General features: G+C 42.3%; 1 protein-coding gene and 1 long non-coding RNA gene across 7 annotated transcripts in view; both read left to right on the top strand.

Annotated features, from left to right (window-relative positions):
• The window catches only part of Gm50595 (predicted gene, 50595), a 181,944-nt gene extending 174,732 nt beyond the window's left edge, over window positions 1-7,212 (top strand). For 5 of the 6 annotated variants that reach the window (XM_017319380.1, XM_017319378.1, XM_017319379.1 and 2 more), the window contains 2 exons: window positions 4,175-4,274; window positions 4,366-4,466. In XM_017319380.1, coding sequence (XP_017174869.1) covers window positions 4,175-4,204 — 30 coding nt within the window. In that variant the 3' untranslated portion in view covers window positions 4,205-4,274; window positions 4,366-4,466. Of the gene's footprint in view, window positions 1-4,174; window positions 4,275-4,365; window positions 4,469-6,926 lie in introns of those variants that run through there. The other variant, XM_017319376.1, reaches the window with a different exon arrangement.
• Window positions 7,213-15,006: 7,794 nt separating this feature from the next.
• On the top strand, window positions 15,007-23,129 carry 9430019J16Rik (RIKEN cDNA 9430019J16 gene). Its single transcript, NR_040635.1, has 3 exons — window positions 15,007-15,035; window positions 21,355-21,592; window positions 22,468-23,129. It is a non-coding gene; the product is annotated as an RIKEN cDNA 9430019J16 gene (long non-coding RNA).
• The last annotated feature ends 2,235 nt before the right edge of the window (window positions 23,130-25,364 follow it).

The following is a 25,364-nucleotide window of genomic DNA, read 5'->3' as shown; positions in this document are numbered from 1 at the left end:
ACTTCATTTTGCCTGTGCTAGATGAGAGTTGAACTATGTGTCAATCAAATCTAAGAGGTGGAGCCATTTGAATCTCTGAATGACCCCCTCTGGTGGCTCCTCTCTTTCCTTGCACACACTTCTGACTAACACACACCCATTTTCTCTGTTGCTCTTTTTGTAATTAATAACTCGATGTGGGGACTACACAAGTAGGAAGCCACTGCTTTTTTGTCTTCCTGTATCCAACAGACTTTTTTGAGCACCCTTTGCTTATTAGGAGGAGACCAAGTGCTACGGCTCTCCCAGGCTTCGCAGTGCATAGCCATGAATCATGAGTCCATGCAGAATCTGGCTGTGTACGATTTGTAAGTGGAAACAGCAAGTCGGGGGCAAAAAGGCAAAGTCTGTCCTCATGTGATGAGAGGCACCAAGCCTGGAAGGGTGCACTGCGGTCTGCGAACATCATTATTAGCAGGTTGGAGATGTACTGGAGAGTGTTCAGAGAAAAGCAGCAAGGATGATAAACGGGCGGAAAGACTGATTTATGAAGACTCACACAACAAAATATGTATTCTTGGATCAACAAAGACTTCACAAGAAACGTGATCGCTATCAAGGAGTCTCTGAAGGCTTCGGAATGCCCCGGAGGATTGCAGGGTTTCGCCTGATATTTGAAATGGTGACAGAGACTCAGTGGCTGGCAAATTCTACCTGTGGATCAGAGAATACGAAGCCAGCAAATTCATCTCTGTCTCACTGACAGAAAGTGGCTTCAAAGGACAGCATCCTTTAGCCGTCCTCCCTCCCATCTCTACTTCTGCGTGGGTAATTACGCAGAGCCACTTGTTTTCTGCGTATGCTCAGTGATTTTAATGCGTGTTTCCTATTTATATATACCTTCTCTCAAGATGTCAAGAATGAAATATTTCATTTTTTTAAACCATCCACTTCAAAGGCCAGAAGATGAAAGCAGTTGAGTTCTGAACAAACTTAAAAAAGAAAAAAAAAATCAGTTTGCCTACTTAACCCTTGCTGAAGGTCATTGTCATCACGAAGGGTTCTATTCCTAGGAAAAGCCAAGTGGGTGAGATAAGTCTATAAAACTATCCTTTTGTGCCATATTTAATAAAAGTTTTATAAACACACACTACTCCCAGATGATAGAGTACAAAGCTTTCAAAGGGTAAAAACTGAAACGCAGGCCAAATGCAAGCCCTGGCTGCTTAGTGTAGTCTATCTTCACTATGGGGTCAGTGCAAAATGAATAACTCCTATGGGTCTGGACCTGGAATTTGGTTCCATAAACCCTTAGCAGAGCTATGTCTATAGACTGGCAAGACTTTGCTCACTCTGCGTGATACCCCTTGTAAGCGCTGAGAGAAGCCACAGGGCCTGACGGTAGCCTGGCAACCAATCTATTGGAGTATCTATCTGTGATGCATATTCCTTATATTCCTTTTATTTTTTTATGATACATGGGCAAAGATATCAGTTCTGGATTATAAATGCGATCAGGGAGGGATCACAGGTGCAAAGGCTGTGGGGTTTGGCCCATCTTTTGGCCTCAGTGGGACTTGTGGCTTGTTTGTTGTGATAACTAGGGCCCAGGTCTTCTGCTGTTAGATGTGGTAATAGATAAAGAAGTTGGGAGTCCTGGGGACATTTACTGCTATGATGAGAGCCAGGCAGGAGTGGGGCCTGTGCACGGACAAGGAAAACCACAGGAGCCCTAATGACAGTGATATATGCATACTAGCTTCTATGGAAGAGACTTTGCCAGTCTCTGACCATGTTAGTTATTGGAAAAAACCATGTCTGTTATATTTATATATGTATACATGTATATATAACATATATGTATGCCACGCACTCCGGTCGAGTCAGCTTGACAGGCGGAGAATATAATAACATATATGATACACACACACATATAACACACACCCATATATATGCATGCTAAATAGTTTTACTTGGGTCTTGGTCTCTACATGAAGAATCTCAGATAATATTTGAATCAGAACCAAGTTGATTAGGGGGGAGAAAGAGAATATCACAACTGACAAAAGTAGTAGAGGAAGAATATAACCAAGTTCTAACTATATATATGTGTGTGTGTGTATGTATGTGTGTGTATATGTATAAAACTCACTATTTATGCACAGAACAAAACAAAACAAAATAGAAGAACCAAGTTGGGTAATAAATATTACATGTTCCAAGTGTGGAAGGGAGAAGACTGTGGGGGCTAGAGAGTAGTAAGGGTGGTGGGGGGGCAGCATGGAGTGTGGGAGGGAGAAGAGGGTGGCTGGTGATCAACTGGTGCTCATTAGGTGCTAGAACTGGGATGGGCTCCCAGCAGCCTCTCTGTTGAATGCTGCACAAATAGAGGAGCTGAGACTCAGACTAGTTAAGCACCTTGTCTTAGTTGTCCCACGGGTGAGGGGAAGACCTCAAGGTCAGAGCCTCTGCTCATGCCTTAACTCCTCCATCTTCAGCAGCTTTAGGTTTAGAGAGCCTGGATGCCAGTGGCAAGTGTTCTACCTCCCACAAGTCACTTATGTCCTAGTTTCCAGCTGTGTGACAGAGTGATGACAATGGCCATCCTCCAGAGCCATTTTTAAGACTAATGTACTGGAGGCATCTTGTAGGTTGGGGTGTGTGAGGTGGGTGCTGAGTATTTCTCTGATGGCAGGAAGACTGCAGAGAGGTAGTGACTCTTCTGTTTCTCTAGGGCTCTAACAAGCTTAAGGGGAACTAATGAGATCAACCTGGGAGGGGCATGGAGCTGGGGGCGGGGCATGAGCCCTCTCATGCTAAGGCTGTGCTTAGTGGGGAGTATAGGGATGAGCCCAGGATGGTGCTCCTTGTTAGCAGTGACTCTCATTTATCCATCCATTTATTAAAGGAAAAACACATCTCCTAAGTCCATTTATCCTTTCCCCTGTCTAAGACCTGTTGTTGGGCTGTCAGGGTGGTTCAATTGGTAGAGATGCTTGCTATGCAGAACGATGACTTGCGATTGACCCTTGGGTGCCAGCGTAGAAGAGAGAATTAATTTCAAAAGTTGTTTTCTGACCTACACACTTGAACCTGGACTTGCACATACATATTACAAAAAGACCCCAAAAAGAGTGTGGGTGTGTGTGCACACACACTCACACATATCCAATAATAAATTAAGTAAAAATTTACAAAAGACCCATTGTTGCATCCCACTTGATTTTTCAGTGTCTAAAATTTTACTAGCTTCCTCATATACAATGGATATTTTTTCCTCTTTAACACATATATGTACACATGCATGCTTGTCCATGTGTGTGCTCGCGCGCGCACGCACGCACGCACACACACACACACACACACACATATATTCTTTTTGGTTTTGTTTTTGTTTTTGGAAATAGGGTCTCATTATGCACCCTTGGCCGGTGTGGAGCTAGCTATGTAGACCAGGATGACCTTGAACTCACAGAAACCCTCCTATCTCTGCCTACATGCTAAGATTAAAGGCATTTACTACCACATGGCTTTTCTGTGCTCTGAGATAAGGTCTAGCTACGGTGCCAGTGCTGAGCTCAAATTTGTGATCCTTTGGCTCCAGTTTCCAGAGTGTTGGGTCTATCATGAGCTATGCATTTTTACATTTTACTTTTACAGTTCATCTTTTTTCTCTACTATAGTAGGCGCTCCAGGGGATAAATTTACAATTGTGTCATAACAATTGGAATGGTGTCTACTCTAAACATGGTATATGCTGAACAAATGATTATCTAACTAAAGAACAAATCCCCAACGTGCCTATAACATATGGGGCCTGCCATGCCTGGATGCTATCATCAGTATATGAGCCCTGCCATGCATGGATGTTGTCATAAATGTATGGGCCCTGCCATGCATGGCTGCTATCAGGGGCCCCGTCATGCCTGGCTGCCATCATCAGTGTATGAGATCTGCCATGCTTGGCTGCTATCATCAGTGTATGGGCCCTGCCATGTATGGCTACTATCAGAGGAAACTCTTAGTCTTGGGTATCACTGTACACAAAGAGCCCAGACATTGTCACTTCTCTCCTTATCCCATCAGCACATGCAGCCTCATCTAAGAAGAGGGCCTGGGAATCACATGCTTTCTCTGGACTCTTTCAGTTCTCCTACCATTGATCCCCATCTGTAACTTTCTGTTCTCTTCCCAGGTTGATGATCTCATCTCAGAAAGACTCTGACAGTGCTAGTCCTGTCTGTTACTTAGAGAAACCTGCTGCCTTTTCTGTTTTGAGGATGAAAATATGTAAGGTGAACATCTCTTACCAATGTCTATTTTCTCACAAAGTCTAACTTGAACCACCCCAGATCCCAAGGCTGACTCTCTCCCCACCTTCCATAGGCAGTTCAAATTCTAGAAGAGGCCAGGAAAAGAAAAAGAGCAGAGAAAAGAAAAAAAATATCCTGCTGGACATGGATTGACAATTACCTGAATAAAAGAAAGGGTTTGTATATATTGGACTCTTGATTTTTGGTTTGGACTGAAAAAGCATAATAGTTGGCTAATATTGAGTCATTAATTTTTTTTTAACTTTTTTTGGGAGCATGATTTAGTGACTATCAATAAATAATAGTTAAAGACACATTGAAAAAAATTTAAGTGTTGTAATCCTAAAACATTATACCAAACAAATATCACATGGCTATTTATATCTTCCTCCGGTAACTTACTATCACAAAGTCAAATTATATCCCTCCCCACTTTTTGACACAGATTCTTGCTGTGTAGCCCAGATTGTTTCACAATCTCACGATCTCCCTGCCTTAGCCTCCCAAGTTTCATGATTACAGGAGCGGACCCACCATAGCCCGGCTTGAATTGCTTCCAAATTAAAATATCTATTGTGATCACAGGGAACCACAGAACTAAGAAGGTGACATTAGCTGAAAGACAGCTGGACATAATCAACTTATAAAGCCACAGATCAATGGACTTCCCATCACATTTTCAAAAATTACAGAGGGCAGTGTGACAGAGGGCAGTGCCATTAGACCCTACTGAGCATTTTGCCTGTATTTTCCTTTTACAATCTAAGCCTAATAGCCTTCCCAGTCCCGCCTATATACACAGCAGGTAACACCCTCGATAGCTCTTTCTGGGTGTGGAAAGCACCCTCTGTGTGGCACCCCGACTTGGTCTTCCTGTGAAGCCAGGGCTCAGAGCTTCCGGTGTCAGGCGTGATCAGGAGTGAAGAGCCCCTTGACAAGCAAGGACTGTTGGTCCGACTGCTCTGGGCACTTACTGGGGCTGCTGAACCTGCAGGAAATTGTACCCATGTAGGTATCCATGCTTTCTGCTCCCAGCTGAAAGGAAGACTGGAAGATCTAGACAGGAGAAATAAGGTGTTGGAAGTTGTCTGCTAATGTACACTGGCGGTGTTTAGTGGAGGAAATTTCATCTGGTAGTTGATTTGAGTTTTAAATTGACCATTAATCTCACTTTATGACTTTGGGGGGGTGGGAAGCAATATTTTTCAATCACATTTTATTCAATGTGTGCCCATGCCATAGTACTCATTTCCAGGTAGAAGATTGACGTTCAAGGACATCTCTTTTCCCTCCTTACCTGACAGATTGAGTTCGTTTTAATTTCCAATTTCCTGTACCACAAGAGAAGCCTTGATTTAGATGAGAAGCAAGGTTTTTGAAGATTGACTAGAACACAGAGGTTAAAATGCATATTTGTTATTATTTTTTATTTCAAGAGTATCAAATACTGAGCAGGTCAATATCATATATATGGGAGCTCATTAGAGGTTACACTGATGGTGGGATTACAGTTTTACAGAGAGAAACACCAGCAGCCAGCTTTTCACCACCGATGCCTGAAAATACCCTCCACCTGTACCTCTATGTACCCTTGAACTTGGAATCTTTGTGATATTGCATGTAACAACCCTCCCCCAACTGGCCAACACTAGAAACAAATGATTCCATTGAATATTAAGACATTCTCTAGCTAGGTTCTAACTTAGAAGGGAAGAAACTTGCTTTATTGTTTATTATTATATTTATTAACAGCAATGAAACTAATGTTAGATAGAAGTACCTGGGGATGGTGGTAGAAGAATGAATGATTTGTATAAGTCTAAAAGGCATAAGTAGGAAAGACAAAGCATATACATATATATGCATATGCACATACACACACGCACACACACATGTGCTCTGCTTGCATGTATGGCTGCATTCCAGAAGATGACATCAGATCTCAATACAGACAGTTGTGAGATGCCATGTGGTTGCTGGGAATTGAACTCAGGACCTCTGAAAGAGCAGCCAGTGCTCTTATCTGCTTAGCCGTCTCTTCAGCCAGACAAGACTTCCTACACACCACACAGAGAGATTCCTAGCAGCTGGAAATTAACAAGAAACACTTGGATTTCATAGTTTGGCCAGTTGGGCCTGGACGGTTGGTTGCCAGTCAGGGCTGTCCGTTAAGATGAGGTTGACAAACGTTAAGGAAATGTGTGAGTGAACTTAAGAAAGGGGAGGTGTGTGTGTGTGTGTGTGTGTGTGTGTGTGTGTGTGTGTGTGTGTGTGTGTATGTTGGGCCTCTAAATGTCTTATAAACGGAACTAGGAAAATGGAAGCTGGTACAGGACAGGGACTGTATGTGCCACCTCCTACTTTGTCAGTGGGAAAGGGAGGCATATGCGTATGCTTGTACTGCATTTTTGCTTCTTTTTTGGGGGGAGGCTAATGAAGATATTTTAGTGTTTCTTCCTTAAGAATCCATGAAAGTCCACATTTTCCTTCTGCATTTGCAAACCCACCCAAGCCCACCAGACCTCTGTTCCTCATTTCTGAGACTGTCCTCTGGATGCTACCTGTAGGTAAAATGATTTGTAGTTCCATTGACCTTGTCTCATCCTTGGAAAATTTCCAATGACTTTAATACAGACACGAGAGTTGACGACAACAGAAACTGAAGCTGCAGCAGTGTGATTTATTAATGGAGCATAGTTATCAGAGGAGACAAAGCCAGCATCGATGGAGAGCAGCCACAGAAGATCCACTGTTGCCTTAGAGGCAGCAGAGGGTTGACGTCACATAAACGGCCACAGAAAAGCAGTTAAATGATTTTCTATGTGTTCTTCGGGGAGGCTGTATCTAATCTGATGCAGTTGCTCCACGGGAGCCCTGCTAATGACATCTCCACCAAATATCAGCTCAATAAATTGCTTCCCTTCATTAATCTGAGTGTCAGTGTCTGCATTAATGGTGTTTACCCAGCAGAAGGGCTAAGGGAGATAATAAAGACCGTTTTTAGTGGCATATGAGGGTGGAGTAGATAGAGTGGCTATAGTGGGTCTCTTGGTTCTGGGGGATCAAAGTCACTTTCTTTACTTCCAGTCAATCTACAATTATTCTCTAAGTGACCAATACACACCTGGTTTTATATTACAGCTCATAGACTAAGCAACACAAAGCTTCCGGGCAGCTGAAGTGGGACACAAGTCATCACCTACATGCATAACTGACCATGAGAAAATGTTTGATGAGATGATGTAGCTCTCTGGAAGAACATAATGAGGGATCAAATTTGTATGGAGATGAACCACCTTTTTTCCCAGAAAAATCAAGACTTTTGACTTCAAAGTCTTCACCTGAAATAGGATGACTTAGAAGTCACAGGAGTCAAGGCAGAGAGGAGAGGAGGCACAGGGCGCAGGGCGCAGGGGGCTGGGCATTTGAGAGCTCTTGAACCTACAGGGCCTTTGCAGCAGCTGCTAGGCCACTTTCTCTACTTGCTTCAACTTTGCAAGTTGAGTTAAACTCAGTCTCACAGTGTTGAGTGTGAGTGAAGTCCACAGTGGTGAGGTATTAAGGCAAGATAAGAGAACAAACAGTTTAACTCCAGTGTGCACAGAAGGGAAAGGGGACAGTGCTGTTAGGAAAGCCTGTCCAAAGGATGAAGAGCAGTGGGACCCAGAACCAGGATCAGGGGCTCACTGAGGGTCAGGAAAGAGCATCCTGGAGCCCAAGTGCTTGCTGCTTAAGAAGAGTGGTATCATTTGTTTACTTGTGACAGTATCTCCATGTATATATAGCTCAGACCGTCCCCAAGCTTGCCAGCTTCCTGACTCCATTCTACCATACCCAGTTCATAAATCTGTTATTGAGGCTTCGTGTATTAAGGCCATTTCATATAGAGACTTGAGTTACTGACTCTTTACATGTAAACGTGCTTCCTACAGGCAAAGGCCATGTCAACTGTACATCACACAGAGCAATCTGCTTTCCTCAATGTATTATGTAAAAGTCACCGTCCAGCAGCCCCTCTCACACACCAACTGCAATGATGTTTAGCTAAGATTTGAGCATCTCTTGGTCCAGTCAAGTTGACATAATCACCTCCCATCACATTTACCTCCCTTCCTCAGCCAGCTACACTGTGGGTCCACTCTCACATGAGGATGTTGGGTCCTACGTCCTAGAATAAGCTTCCCTTGTTACTTTTTCAGTGAAGATGGAAAGGCTTAGATTAACCATAAAGTGTTTCCTGATTCCCTTAGCCAGACGTGTACGGGTAATGTATGGCTAGTCATGGTTCTTTTTAGGAGTGCCGAAGTAACTGAGTACTACCCCTGCTGACCATGAAATGTGCATGCGACCATCTCACAAGAACAGAAGTCTTCTCTCCCAGCTGTTGAACCCGCATTCTGACTAGGGCCATTTGTGGTGCATGACAATCCACACACAGAATCCCTGGGCAGTTGTGTGATGTTTAGGTATTTCACTTTCATTCCCAATCATACAGCCCTGTGATGAGTTGAATGTGTCTCTTCGGACATGACCTGGAGCCCTCACTAGATGGGTATTTTCCTTGTTTTGTACTTAAATCTTCTGGCTCATCTAGTCAGGAGTCCTGGGACTTCTTGGACCCTCTTGTCCATAATATCAAACTTCCCCAAACAGTCTAGATATAGACTGTTCTGAAGACAGAAATATCTGGTACCAAGTATCTCGCTTGTTACCATCAGCAGCAATGTTAATCCAAGGGCAGAAATGGAGCATTCAAGAACAAACAGCCCACTGGAGCGAACACTATTTTGCTGTTTCTGCCTCCAAATTATTGAGTGTGGGAGTAGATATAATGGGCAACCGAATACATCATCACTAACATCTTCTCAGAAGTCACATTTATTATAATTTTTTGTGTGTTAGGCTCCAGGTTCTGTCTGTCCAAAACCTCATTTAATTCTCACAACTGGTCCCTGAACTGAACAGCTCAAAATATGGATTTGGCCAATTCATCTTCATGGTAGATGGGAAAATATGATATATTCGAGTTTTCAAAAGGAAAGTGGTAATTTTTTAAAAATAAATACTGATTTGTAATTTATCTTGTTCTCCCCTCCCACTCTTTTAAGATTTTATTTTATTTTATTTTATTTTATTTTATTTTATTTTATTTTATTTTATTGTACGTGAGTACACTGTTGTCCTCAGACACACCAGAAGAGGGCATGTGAGCCACCTTGCAGTTGCTGGGAATTGAACTCAGCTCCTCAGGAAGGGCAATCAGTGCTCTTTACTACTGAGACATCTCTCTAGCCCAGTGGTAATGCTTTTAAGGAGAAGGTAGAGCTCTCCTCTACCTGCTTGCTTGCCCACCTGCCCCATCTCATCCCCCTTATTTAAACAGTGGCTGTTGCAGATGCCAGCATAGTCTGGAGTCTGTGATAGGCATGTTACAGTCTCAGGTTTACAGTGGTCAGAAAGTGTGTTCATGAAGCCTTTCTAAGTCTTTGCTCTTGTGACACATCTGGTAAGGTGCATGCTATGTCCAGTAATTTATTGTAAAACTGGCTTCCTGTGGCCAGCGAGATGACTCAGGGGATAGAGCACTTGCCTTGCAATCAGGGGTCCCTGAAGCAAGCTGGCTGGCTAGACTGGCTGTAATCTCTATGCTCTGAGACTTTATTTCTGTAAATAAAGCAGGGAGTGGTCTTCCCAAAAGGCACCCAGAATCACCTTCAGCCCCTACACATTTACACACATACGCCCACATGCATGTGCACGTGTATGTGCACACACAAACATGTACCACACATGCAAAAATAAGTAGATAGCAAATAAAAAATAGGCTTTTGTTAAATGGTCTTCCCTCACTGTGAATTATGAGCATGTTTAAGGGAGCCTAGGCTAGGCTGTGATCTTCAGTGTAAATTTGTGTATATTAAATGCATTTTTGGTTTGTGGTTTAATCCCATTGTAAGGTGAAGAGAATCAATACATCTCCTAGACATTTTCTGAGGTCAACAATGGCTGTGAGCTGCAAAAAGATAGGCATGCCACCCATGTTTTAAGTTCATATAGAAACACACACACACACACACACACAAGTGTGTACACATACACATATCTTAGTAAATATCTGCTGACTAAAGAAAAATATTTGATCGAATAGGAGATGGAAAACTTGAATTTTCTAACTGAGACTGCCTTTCAGTCTCTGTAACTATTGGCCAATGATCTCCTGTCTCTACTTTCCTGTGTTTGGCTTGCTTACACAAGAATCAGTCATCAAATACCTCCCAAAGCTGAGAAAGTAAGCGGTGCCCTGCAGATCTAAATATTTCTCATTGATTCATTGAAGGTGGATAAAGCCAAAGTCACTAAGTGACCTCAACATCCCGCTATGTGTTCAGCTGTGCTCTACCTCAGTCAATGCCCCCTGCGAAGCTGAATGCCCTAAATCTTCCTTGACTGTGCACTCACATTGGTGATGACTAAGCCTGTGAATGTCACTAAGGGATTTTGAACATACTCGGTGTCTCTCAGCCCAGGAGAAGTGGCTTAGAGTACTCAGTGCCAGCAAGCTGTCACCCAGCCCTAATGTTTTATGGGCCTTTTAAAAGGGTGAGTATCCAGGAATGATGCTGGAGCAGTTGTCAGTGTCTCGAGGAGCTACTTCTTGGACTGAAATCAAATTGCGATGGCTTGATGCAGCCCATGGAGGCTTTAATATCAGCCCAGTCCATCACCCACCAAGAGAACTATTAATAACCAGGTAAAAGCCTTTGTGTATAAGCCGATTCCATTTACAGTTATATCATGTCAGACAGATGTCAGGGTTCTATCTTGTCTTAGTCATAATGATGGCTAATATGATCCATACAGGATAATAGATAGGGAGGGAAGAATTACGGAGTTAAAAATCAATCAATGCTTTCTCATACATTTCTGGGCTTTTGTGTCTGGTTAAATCATCAAAGGCGCAAGATTGATTTTTTTTTAAGCTTTTCACAGTGTGCTACCTTTTGCCTCCTCTTCCCTTTCTACCCTAACCCCCCACCCCCACCCCTTAAACATGTAGCCAGGAGTCAAATTGTTCCTCTGGATAAATACAGAGATGCACTCTGCCCCCAAGGGGAGATTTATCACATGTTGATGGCAGAGCTGAAAAGCTGTTCCTGCTACTGTACGGGACAGGCAAGATATAGCAGGTGATAAGCAAGAAGCAGTTTGTATTTTCTTTCAGAAATAAAGTCATTTTTGATTTGATATTCTGTATTTTATTTTCATCAGCTAACACAGAGGCTCAGTTTATCTCTCCAAAGAAGATCTGTCTGTGGTGTTTATACCCAAGTGTCTGTTAGCACGTGTCGATGTACACATTAGTAGGTCCTGTCTGTGGCATTGAGATGAATATGGTGAGGACACGTCTGCACATTTGCCAAAGTTCTAAGGCACTGCAATGACAGTGCAGATCAGCTCATAGGGGAGCCATCTGTTTACTGTCCCTGAGACGTTAAATTGCTCCAGATAAACACTATTAAAAAGCAGGTAATTGGATTTGAGCAGGCTGGCATTAGTAAGGGGGTATTTGAGAGGGCCAAAGAGAAGGGGCTAAAACTGAACTAATGGTGCCAGGTGTATGGTGGTGTATGCCTGTGCCTTTTGGCCAATGGAGGGGCGTTCTGGGCATTTGAAGAAATGGAAGAGGTGTGCCCGAGGCTGGCAAAATGCCTAGCACAGTGCAGGGCTGTCTGGTGCTCCTGCAGACGGACAGCACTTCTTTTGGAGTAGCCTCAACTACTTGCATTGTGTGGCTTCCCATTTCCTTGGGGTGTAGAAGCAACAGCCTTAGGCTACTATGCAACCCTTGGAGGGTTCTTTACAGTCAACCATCACATTTACAAATTGCCTTTTTAAAAACTCAGATTATATTGATTTTACCATATAGTCTGTCTCCTGCTGTGACCCAGTTTGATAAATATTCCAGTTCATCACAGTCTCTTCGTCCTCATGGCCACCACCCTATTCCAGGCTGCCATTGTCTCCTGACTCACTAACCTTTTTCTCTCCGGCGATCTTACAGTCTATTCATCAATGTACACCAGCCAAAACAATCTTAAAAATTGTAAATCAGATCATGATAATCTCCTACTTAAAACTCTCAAATGGCTACCCAGAACTTTTTTTTTTTTAATCCAAAGTTCTCACATTGATTTAGGAAGCCCATCATAAAACACCCCTTTCTAACCATTCTGATCATATTGACCACTCTCCCCAAAGGACTGTGTCCCAACTGCCCTGTTAGTCCTTAGTCACAGACACTCAGATTTTCTCCTTGAATGTTAAATGGTCAGCGTTTCTATGATCTGGATACCAGAGTTTAAATGTGATCTCCAGTCACTTTCCATGACAGCAACTGATTCCAGTATTCTACGTAACCTTCCACCTTCCTTCACTTACCTATTCTACTTGCCTACCAATCATTTGTCTGCCTGCCTGCCTATTAGATATCTAGCCATTCTCATCCTAGGGCAGTCCTATGTTACTCCCCTCCCCCACACACAAGAAGAGAAGCTCTGTTAGAACACAAGCGTTTGTCTTTTGTCATGTATTGGATCTCCCATTACAACAAATGGTACTTGACACATAGCACTTGGTACTTATAGCATGAATAGAGCAATGAGATGATGAGAGGCCTCATGAAGGGATAGAGAGTGGCCCATGTTTCTAGAGAGACTGAAGCAGGAAAAATAAACTGGCAAGAATAGAACTTGATAGTGGGACCAGATAAAATCAATTTTTAGAGATGGATTCCAGAATCATACTAAAGTTAGGATTCTATATTTAATATTCTCCCCCACTTTCTTTCTTCCCTCCATTCCCTGTTGTGTTTGTTTGCACATGTGTGGCTATTTTATGTGACACGTTTGAAAGTCTGATGATGTTCTAATAAATTCTTGTTTAGAAAAACATGTTTTTAATGCACAAAATAAAATATCTAAAATACTAAGTAACCAATTATATTAAGGATGCTTATGGTGGTTATGCTAAAGTTACAAATTATATGTATTAATAATCTAGCAATAAAAAATTGTAAGGTAGTGATGAGTCTAAATAAGGTACCTGCAAAAAATGATCCGTGACACTATGGAGTCCCAGTGGACTAACTGCATTCTCCTTTGTTATCTTTGGTCACAGTTTAAGCAAGATACATTTACTTAGAATTGATTGGAAATAGTCTTTTCTTGCTCAGGTTCTGGGATGTTCTGATTCTGTCCATTGATTCTGTGTGGCTTTGTTTAAAGTCATGAGGCATGTGGGGCAGAAGCAGAGGTAGAAGCTCAGATGCCCCTCCAAGGCCAGAGAGGTTGGCAGAAATTGCACTGAGGCAGTAAAGTGATGGTCTGTGCACATCAGCTGAAGCACAGCTGTATGGGAACACTTGGATGGCCTCAGTCTTACCTTCTCAAAGGAGTAGAGGAGCTCATTGCTTCCTTGATCCAGATCCAAACTTCTATCTCCTTTAAGAGTGAGTTTCTCTTTGAGAAATCATGAGAGGCAGTCCTTTTCTGTTGAGATATTTGGGACTTCCTGTTTCTCAATAAAGAGAAGCTCAGGAGGTGGCTTGATATAGCATCTCTCAGCTTCTCCTGAATCATGTTTATTCCAGAACATATTAACATGATAGAAGGAAATGCTCTGCAAAACATTATATGTGTATCTGACATAAAAGGGTATGTATCTGACATAAGAGATTTAGGACAGCACACTGGAGCACTACCTTTATATATAGAATGTATAAGCACTTACAGATGGGACCCATTCATCACATTTATGATCTATAGACTCTGCCCAAAGTAGTTTCTTTTCTACTTCGTTGGTTTGAGATCTGTGAAGTACATGTGCAATTGATCAGAGTTGGTTATATGAATGTGTTGCCAGTTCCTGCTATAGAAAACACTAGGGCAAGACACACTCCTCTTACAGATGTGTAGCTGATTCTTCACATGGATGTCCGGAGCTCCACATATCAGATAGCTTTAACAGAATGCAAATTTCTATTATTTGAAATGCTGAAATTAGTGGTGGCCCTTTCCCAAGTATTTTTGTTGAGATGAACTTTGAAGTTTATAGTTTGAGAAACTGAAATGGTCATAAGTTTAGCTCATGGTAGGTTTTTGTTGTTGTTGTTGCTTTTTGTTTTTGTTTTTGTTTTTTTGGTATTTGGCAAACAAAACAAAGTGAGAGTAACTTGAATTTAGTTACTAGATGATTCAAAGGGTGGTAGAGCCTAGTGTGTTAAATCAAAGAGTGCTCCACCAGTGTGGTGCCAATCAGTTGGTTGGGAACCAGGAAGGGTTTCTAGGGGTGAGTAATTCTAATGCAATTGTGATAGAGCTGGGCTTTGTGGCAACTTTTCAAGTAGAGTTGAATGGCTTGGGTTGTTGAAATAATTCCTACAATGTAACTTGTCAGATGACATCTTATTTTATTAAGTAGACAAATTGGAATAGAAATCAAGAGCATGGAACTCTTTGCTAAAATAAATCAGCAACGATTCCTGTGGGTTTGGAGGAGAGATGGGGGTAAGTCTTACAAGTCCACCCTATGACATCTGACAATCAAATTAAAACCAGGTGTAACCTCTATCACCATAGCCTGTCCCTTCCAACCACTTCCAGATAGCTACTCTATGTGATTCTGATAAGTAGCACATGGTCTCCTGGTAGGGGCTCACTAGAATATGCAATGGAAATCACAAAGGTATGTGTATCGGGCGGGTCTTCTTTGCTTTCCAGTTTGGATAGACGGTGTGGTATGCTGGGAGGTTGTCACTTTTGGGAAAATTCTTTGTCACCTGCTCTACTCCAGCCCAGCTGGTTGATACACATTCTCAAATGGCCTTTCAGACCTCAGTAATAAGAAATGGTCACACTGGGATGTGTTGGGACAATGAGAGTTTGATTCCCTTGACTGAAGTAATGGCTAAGCTTGTTGCTGAGACTGTGGCTCGAGTTTGCTACAGCTAGCAACTCTTCCTCTGTTTCCACTCCTTGGTCAAATGCTTATTACCCTTTAAGGCTAAACTTTTATAAGTAATTAGCAGTTGAATCTTCCCTGGGCTCAATTCTCTTATCCATTTTCTAACCAAATTCCCATTGAAATCAACCAGTAGGCTTATTGATTTAATTTAAACTAATTTAATTTTAATCGATGGCTTGCAGTTGCCTTCACTGGAAGTTTAAATTAAGAAAGCCCCAAATGAAGTAAACAAATGGATTTGCTATTTCACAAATATTTACCTTTAAAATGGTTAGTCTACTTGTGCCCATAAAGAAAATGAACCTCTAAATTTTACACGGCACAAGAATCAACCTGGTAATCACTCAGAAAGAATCAGCCCTATGTGTGCTCCCTGCCGTCTAGAATCCTGTTCTCCCTGTTGAGAGTGATTGGTTTAAGAATGACTTCCCACAAGCTGCCATATTAAACCTTCATTCACCTTGGAAGTAAAGTCAGGGTGAGAGTGTCTTTGTCAAGGGTGCAGAATTCTGACAGCACAACTGTTTCTTTTTGAGTTGCTCAGTGTGACAATCGTGAAGTCCTCGTTGGCTTTGAAAGACTTAGGAATAATTCTAAGACTGGACTTGCCCGAGGGAGCCTTTGGGGTACACGGATCAGAATTGACCAAGATAAGCCCACTTTTAAAATTCTGTGTGGCTGCCCTCCCTTTTGTTTTGAGTTTAAATGTCTTTCATCCTGGCCAGAGCTGTGGCCATTTTTCTCCAGGCTTGACCCAGCCATTTATCCCACTTTCGTTTGGCAGAAGAATAGAAAACAACATTTGCAGCATCCCTAAATTAATTATACTTTTCTCAAGCTAAAGGACTGTGACAGAGCCCCAAAACAGCAACTGAAAACTAATTCCTTAAAAGAATATGAAAAAAGGAAGTTGTATAAGATGGGGTAATTAATCTTGCAATAAAAATAATTGTTTACAGTTAAAATTAATGTAACATGCATTCCTCAGCAGATAATAAATTATGGACTTTCTCATTAGCATTTGAATTGATTTCCTCTAATTTCTGAGGAGCACATGAGCATGTGACTAGATTAAGTTTAATTGGACTACAGCTGGTGCTGATTGTAGACGCAGAGGGTGGGGGCTTTGCTGACTGATTGGCTGTCTTTCTTTGAATTTTGTTTCCCTGGTCTTTCTCTCTTTTTTCTCCACCTCTTTGTCACTGTTTTTACCCTTACAGGTAATACATATAGCTTTAAAAGGAAGTTCAGCAGAGATAGGCCTATGCTTTGGATAATGACTGCCCATGAATTCCTACCAAGAACAACCCAGTTTGACATATATTTATCACATTTGATATTTGTTATGATTTTTATTCTCACATGAGGATTATTTATTTATTTTTGCCAACAATTAGCTAATTAGCTTTTTAGGCATTCACTATACACCTCAATTGTAGTAGACACTTCCTGTGCCAATTTTTGATCTTCAGGGCAGTTTCTCTATACATTTTTCTTGGAGTATAAATTAAGGTTCAGAGGTGTAAGCTACTTTATTATCAAAGGAAACACAAATGGGTATGGTACAGTTGAGATCAAAATGCCCAAACACCAATTCTATGAAATCATACTCCAGTATTTATTACTCAAATTACTTAAAGAATCAAGTGGTTTAATTGTTCTGCTGGTAGAGAAAAGAAAATGACTTACTCTGTAGTCATGGCTAAGCATCTGGGCAGGTTGAACAGCATCTCTCAGAGATGGCAAACAGCTAACCAGGGGTTAATTTACAGCTGATGAGGAACTATATGGTCACCATGGAGATGGGCAGAGCTTCTAATAGGCTCATAATTAGAAGAAAAAGCATGAAACCAATTAATATTGGTCTATTACTGGGCTTGTGAGAAGAAGCCAATATTTCAGAAAAGGCAAGAAGAATTGATAAGGCTTCGGTTCTGTTCTTCTGGGGTGTATCTGATTACAGCTGAGAAAATTAAAACAAAAGAGTAATTGCAGATTTTTAGCTTTACAGTGCAATGTTTTCTCTTAGAATGAATTTCTTACTTAAATGAAGTAGAACTATTTAAAATGATTTGAATAAAAAAACTCCTTCAGGGAACCAATGGGACTTAGAGGTGTGAGGCTTTGCGTTTTCCTCGTGTAAGTGAGGCCTTAGCACCTACAGGAATGGTTCAAGCCTTTTGTGATATCTACAGACAAGAAAGAACAGCAACTTTGAGGGAGGCATTCTCTTAGCAGTTGCTAGAATAGTATTTAGTGAATTTAATGGCTTCTTCTGGGTTACTGTGGGTCCTTGTTCTGAGTCTATTTTGTCTTGTCACATTGTTGGTTATTTACCATAGACTGTCTCCTGAAAATAGGGCCCACTTTAAGTGTAATAATTACAGCAAAGTATAGGGATTATTTATCATTACAACCAAAATTTTACTTTGGCTGGAAGGATATATACTTCAAAAGACATTGCTTGCCTCTTCTTTACATAATTTGGAAAGCTGGAACTGCCATGCTGCTTGCATGGAAGTGCTCTTTTGTTTAGGTTTGCTTAGAGTCGCATGCATAGGCATGGGTTGACGGTTATTTGCTGGAGTAGAGGCAACTCAACAGTTGGCTACACCACTGAAGAAAACAACTTCCCTCACCCTTCAGAAGCCATTGACTGTCAATAGCTTCTCACGGGGAGGAGGATTCCTGAACCCTTGCCCTATCCATGATGCAGGGTTGACAGACCCAGTCTTATGCCAGTAACCACCATTATCACGACATCATAGGCACAGTTGTCACGTGACATCCAGAAGGCGGTGTTTCATAGAACTGCGTCCAATCTGGCTTTTACATTCTTTCTTCCCTTTCTTCTACAATTATTCCTGAGCCTGGTGGGATATTCCCGATAGATACAGTTGTCCCATTCAAAGCTAAGCACTCAGCAACTGCTTATTGTGAGAGCTTTGACCAGTTATGAATTTCTGCACTGTCACCCACTGCAAAGAGAAGCTTTTCTGACAGAGGCTGAGGGCAGCTCTCATCTGCAGATATAAACACGGCTTTATCTAGTTTTAGGAAAAAAATGGATATTGAACATCTTCTGCCTTGTCTTCTTTGCCATATGTATTTATATTGTACTCTGTGGGCTATTCATGAATTCCAATGTTGATGTAGGTAGCTCTATGGATACACAAGACGAGACTGAGGAGGCATGCTCTGTTAGGTTACATTTCTGCTATTTTGGAAGGGAACATTTGGTCAAGAGAAGAACTCCAGGATATTGAAAACAGAATTTTTTTTTTTAAAGAAACACACACACACACACACACACACACACACACACACGTGCACATATTCATTTTGAGTCTAGTTTCCCCTGCCTGCTTAAGTAGTAACTACAACAAGGAGATAAGGTGGTTGAAGTGTTAATTTAGTTGATTACATGTGATCCAGGGAACTGTCTTGTGTGCAGCCTATTCTGACCCTTTGGCTTTTAATACTTTCATATATATATTTATTGTTATTATTTTTTGCTAACTTCTTAAATACCTTTCCTCCTCCACACCCTATTTGCTCTTCCCTTGCTTTTGGCTGTTTAAAATCCATAGTCCATGTCCCTGGTCTCTGCTTTATCATAAGCTGAAATATAGCCCCCCACAAAACAAAGTGCCACGTTGTTGCAGGCTTGCCTTCTCACCTCATTATGGTCCAGCAGAGCATGATGTCACACTTGACCCGGTACCAGCCTGCCCATAAATGACACAGCCTGTTCCCCTCTTACTTCCTGGCTCAAGCACCGGGGAAGGGGTTTAATATGAAATTCATGCCGTGATGACAGATTTAAAAGTTGCTACAAACTCTAACAGACAGCAAGTGTGGTTTGGAGACATACATGCAACAAGCACAGCTCTCTTGTATTCTGAAGTGATGACATTCTTCGTTTAAGGAGTTACGTTTATATAGCTCATTATCGTAGCCTGTCTATGGAACCAGGGTGGTAGGTCGAAGGGGAAAGAAGCCTAAATTGGATATGAAGACATTTACCAGAAGAATTTCCCAAATCTTAATGAGCAGCTTAAGTGCTGCACACATGTGTAGGAGTGTAATTGGGGTTGATGCCTTCTGGGGACTCTGAAGCATTTCCTGCTTTCTTTGCCCATTGTACTTTTTTGGGGGTCGAATGAGCACCTTAGATTTCTAACACTTTGACTCTGAAGATCCACATGGCGCTACATTGTAAATCTGTAGACAGCCAACAAATAGAGGTCCAAGCTCCAGCTACTCTGGTTTGGGTTTTTCAGGCAATTAAATGAATGGCACTTTCTAAATGTGTCTGGGGGAGTGTAATGTGCTACAGAGAGGATTTACTAGAATGGGGCAAGGAGGTATTGCCTCTACATTTTGGGGAATTTTCCTGGAAAAGAAAGAACAGTCGCATCTAAATGTGTTGAGAATCTCAGCAAGCAGCGCCTACTTCCTAGCACCTGGGACCTTCATGGTCTGAGTCCTCACTGGGATCAGATGCCCCAGTTCCTACCCAGAGTGAGCACATCTGAGAACGAGGAGGTTGTGTGTTTGAGTATATTCTCTTTGGTTGCTTTTCAACCTCTTGGGGTGTCGTTATATCCATTCATCAGGTGAGGAGCAAGAGATGTATCCAAGAAGGCAGATTGTCTTCTTGTGAACAGTCTCTAGGTTTCTGCAACCGAGGAAGGACCAATCTAGGGGGCATGGGTGTCAAGTTGGGGTACCTGAGCATTCAGCTGCTGCCCTATGCACCAGTGGGTGGAGCTTCTGGTAGCTTCTGCTTGTGTGCTTCTAAGTCTAGGTGACGTTGGTTAAGACTGGTTAGAACATAAGAGCAGTTTTATGGAGCAGAGGGAGGGCCTTGATTTAGCAGAACACATTTAGCAGAGGCAAGGGGCTGCTGGCCAGCAAGAGATGCCGGAGAGGCATCCGAAGCTTCCCGGAGGGCTTCCTATAGTTGCTTTTGCTTGAGAACAAGAGCAGGTTTTATAGTGGAAATGGCCTAGAAAAACCAGTCCTTCACCCTTGCTTATTCCTTGGAAGGTGCAGGCTTGCAGTTTTCATTCTTACAAGGTTGTGGAGCCATTGTTTGGGAATGAGCACAAAACGAGCTGTCATAAAGTGGTGCTGACTCTTCATTAACCCTTTAACTCTCTGTTTCACTTTGTATCTTAATGACCTTGGGAAGGTTGCATTGCAAACATCCTTTCTCTCGGTCTGGCTTTAACAACTGCTTCATAGCCGGGAGCAGGGAGCTCGAGAATACGAAGTTAAGAGGACACCATTTAAATGCTAGTCTTTCGGGGAGTGGGGATTCTACATTTGTTCCCAACTGACTGCAATACAAAGAGCAGACTCGGATCATTGTGCAGTGACCTGGCGTTCACACACTCATTGAAGTTCAGAGGTTCAATACGAATGCCTGGTGAATCTGTAAACTCAGCAGGATATTTAAACTCCACCAAGCAACACCACTTATGGGCCATGGAGGCCAACTTCCACTTTCCCGGTTCTGACCAGTTATGTGTCAAACACTGTCCCATGTGTGAGCATGGGGAGGTGCCAAAGAAGCCTGCCTCCACCTCTGGCGGGAAGTAGGGCATGCAGATGTCTCTGAGAATTTAGAAGAAAGGTTCTAGTCTCGGGATTGCTGCAGAAAGCCACCCCCAGGCTTCTACTGGGAGTGTTCGTATGTACTAATTCATTTAACTCTTCAGGCATCCTTGGCCTGTACGTGTTCCTGTTCTTATTGTCATTTACTAAGGGAAGGCACTGAAGCCCCGGAAGCTAAAAAGAAGCAGTCAGAATCCAAACCCCTGTCAGAGTATTTCAAGTTGGTGAGCAGCATTGTGAGTGAGTGGTATGACTCAAATGTGAAATGTTGTTCCCCGTAGGCCCGTGTGTTTGAACTTTTTGAGAAGATGTTGGAAATGTTGGGCCTAGAGGCATGGCTGATTGAATTCTGTCATTAGAGGAAGGCATTTAGCCTGAGCTGATGTCCAGTTGTATTTGTGCTTCCTGATCTTCTCAGATGTGAGGAACTGGCTTGACACACTCCATCCACTGACCACAGAGATGCTCCACCAGGCCTGTCCTGTCCTGGCAAACTAACTTCTGGAACGGAGAACCAAAATAAATCCTTTCTCCCTTAAGTCGTATCCATCAGAACAGTGAGAAAAGTAACTAATACAAGCCTTAGAAGATAAAGGCTGGGAGAGGCAGAAACTGCAGGAACCCCCTGAATATGCAGCACTTGCTCTGACTTGGAGGTGTGAGTGGTATGGTGTGGGTGTGGGGGGGGGAGGGGGGAGTTGGTGGTAGTGGGGAGGGGTGAGATGATTGGATGATAATTCAGACAAGGGTGGGTTCCTGCTTAGGAAGGCTTATCAAATAGATGGTGCTGGTCAAAAGCATCCTTCAGTTGGCCAGCGAAAGTACAGACTGTCTGATTGGTTCACTTGGGAGCAGTGACTACCTAGGGCCATCTTTGAAGCACCATAGGCAACCCAGAAGGAAGGGAAGAAGGGGCCATGAGCCATGTTTTCCCTGGGGATAGATTTGCTGCATTGTGTTGTGGGTGTTTTGGTCAGGGTTTGTGGTGCTGTGATAAAACACTATGGCCATAAGCAATCTGGGGAGAAAAGGGTTTATTTCAGGTAATAGTTCATCACTGAAAGAAAGGAAGAACCAACGAGGAGACAGGGACTAGAGAAGAAGCCGTGGAGGAACAATGCTTACTGGCTGACTCTTCATGGCTTGCTCTCTCTGTCCTCTTAGAATACAGAATCACCAGCCCAGGGATGTCACTGCCCACAAGGGGCTGCCCTCCCTCATTACTAGAATCAAGAAAATGCACTGCAGGCTTGCCCACAGGCTAATCTGGAGGGAGCATTTTCTCAGCTGAGGGGTTTCTTCCTCTCAAATGACTCTAGCTTGTATCAAGTTGACATAAAATTAGGCAGCACATGAGGGAAGGCTAATCTTGACATAGATTTTTAGAGTGACAGGTGATTGTTAGAGCCCAGAGGCCAGAGGTAAAATGTCATAAAATGTAAAGTCTGCTCACATTTGTATTCAGAGAGGGTTCGACTCAGGATCCACATGCTCAAATTGTCTGTCTGTCTGTCTGTCTGTCTGTCTACAGATTTTTCATTATCTTGGCTGAATTCAGGTTTCTTAAAACAACACAGCCTGTGGTGATAATGGACGCCCCTGGACAAACCGTGTGGAATGACTGGAGATGAAGGACTTAATTGCTTGTTTAATGTTTCCAGCAGATACACAGGTGGACCATTTTGATGCTGCTCAGCCTTAAAATCCACTTTCTCCTACTAAATGCCAGGCTATTTTGGTAATCAAGGATGAATGTTATGACAGTAGCTGGTCACATGAGCTAGCCTGTCAGGGTTCAGAGCTTTATTCAATCAGTCAGAAATTTGGGGGAAATAAATGCGGAAATTTAACTTTGGTCCCTGGGGCCAGAAAAGTGGCTGGCAAGCAATGGTTGTTTTCCAAGTGAATGAATGAGTGTAAGAGTTTAGTCAGACCACTTAAAATTGCCCTGGTTCTTAGTTGAAAATAATAAGCTAAAATTAATTAATGACCTGCCTGAAGTTTTTCAAAGTTCTTTGTATTTCCCCCTCTGAAACATAGGTCCTTATCGTTTTATAGTTAGTTATTTTTTTTTAGCTTTAATTCTTTACTGGGTTTTCATGTACACACCATTTCTCTTCCTTTCTCTGGACCTTGTAGTAGGTCATGTTCATGTGGGTATATGATAAACTCCTAAAAACACTTTTCATCATGATTCCTTATCCATTAGTTTATTCAATAATTTGTTCATTTTCTGTTTTTCAATTAAATTTAAATTAAATTACTTTTTAAAGAATAGTTTTCAAAGCAATAGGTTTTCATATGGAGTTTTCATCCATATTTCAGTTTGGTCCTTTCTCTCTGCCCCCTTCTCTCCTAATTCTCTGAAATCTCTACTGATTCCTTTTCCTTATTCCTTCTTTCTAAGATTACCCTCCATTGCTGAGCCCTGTACAGGACAACGGTCTGGAGTAATGAGTATCGGTAAGGGAGGGCGGGGCTCACAATACGGAGTCACATGGACGGTGGCCTTTATCCGTAGCTCTGAAAGCAACTTTTCATATTGAAAAACCAACCTTCCTACCTTTGACTTGGGGAGATTGGAGCTCGAGGTGGAAAGAGCTCACTCACCCCTCAAACAGCTTCTCACTCTGGCCTGGAACTTCTCTTTGTGTCCATCTTTCGTTCTCTTCCTTCCTCTTGTCTTTTCCTGTTCAGTGACTCTCCAAGACAGTAGTAGGCTCTGCTGGCTCTCCCACGCATGCGGAGCTCGGCTCCAGGTTCTGTAGTTGGTGAGACGGTGGTTCTCTTTCCTCACTCAGCCAAGCTGTTTCTTTAAAGCCCCACTCAATCCCATTGGCCTGACTGAGCAGTCTCTTGTCATAGTGACAATTCCTCTCTCTTTCCTAACACGATTTTACTCCTTCGTTGTGTTTTCCATTGTAAACAATGAATTATCCACCCTACCCCACTCCGTAAGTCCCTCCACCCTTTCCATGGCAAGTTCTTCATAACTTTGACTCTGTTTGTTTTCTATGGCTACCTCATATTCCTCATATATGTGGAATGAAATGTGGGCTCATGGAGCAGGTCCACATCCACAAGTGGTGTGAGTGCGTGGGTGTGGGTATGGGTGTGGGTGCCCGGATGCAGGTTCGCGGGTGCGGATGCATGAGTGTGTGGGTGCATGTTTGTGGCTGCGTGGGTGCGGGTGTGGGTGCGTGTGCGTGGGTGTGTGTGTATGGATGCGGGTGTGTGGATGTGGGTGCTTGGTTGCAGGTGCAGTTGTGGGTATGTATGTGAGGGTGTGTGGGTACGGATGCGTGGGTGCGGGTGCGCAGATGCGTGTGAGTGGGTGCGTGTGCGTGGGTGCGAGTGTGTGGAGGTCATCTCACAGGCCGTGTTATTCCTGCGATGCTTCCACAAAAGTAGCATCTCCAGCAAAGCAAGGGAAAACGAGAATGCCTTCCCTGCTAGTGGAAGTGAACGATTTTTAGTTATGTTTATCCCACGTGTGGTTGTTATCGGAACACGGCCAGCCGCCGCCAGCCGGATCTCTTCTCACAGCCGGAAGCTGTGCTGCACGCGGTTCATTCTCCAGTAGCGTGGGAAATCATTTTCTTGACAAATTGGGTTTAACTGTTGTGATTATGTTGTTGCAGGTTGTAAATACAGAATAGCAAAAATGTCACCAGCTCATTGCCATAGATAGGATTTTTTTAAAAAGGATTATTTTCTTTTCAGAAATATTGATAAAGTTAATTTAGACAATTATTCTTTTTTTTTTTTTTTTTAGTTGTGAAAAGGTCTATGATTGTGTAAGAGTTTAAGATGTATTTTTCTAAAAGTTCTATTTTCCAGTGTCATTTTATAAATTGGAATTTATAAATTTTATAAACTACTCAAAATACCAAAAGCAAATGCTAACAAAGGCAGAATCATGGTAGCTTGACTCTTTTAGAAACAAAACTGTAGTAGAAACACACACTCCATAAGCAAAGGAAGGAATAGTCAGTTACCACTCACTGTGAGAGGACTACATCTCAGATGTATAAAAAACTCCCGTAAATAAAAAATCCTAACACAGCAACAGGAAAAAAGAATGAACAAATTTCACAAGGGCATATTAAAACTATGAATATGCAAAGAACCACAAATTGAACATGGTTACACATTTTCTCCTATGACATGGACAAATGCTGAAATGGTTCATCTTGTAGAAAAATAAGGAAACATATTCTTATAAATTTGTGAGCGTGTTAGAAATTGGTCTAATGTGTTCTATTGACAATTTGATGGTGTGAATTAAAGATGTATACATGCCTTAGGAATTCCACTTCTGGAAATTTACTTCCTTGATGGGACCACTTGAATAGAAATGAGAAATGTGTGCACATGTGTAGTCAGTATTGTTTATAAGAGAAATTGCAATCAGTTCAAATCACATCC

This window comes from Mus musculus, chromosome 2 (genome assembly GCF_000001635.26).
Source record: "Mus musculus strain C57BL/6J chromosome 2, GRCm38.p6 C57BL/6J".
Taxonomy (NCBI): Eukaryota; Metazoa; Chordata; class Mammalia; order Rodentia; family Muridae; genus Mus; species Mus musculus.
This window is presented reverse-complemented; position numbering and strand designations above follow the sequence as displayed.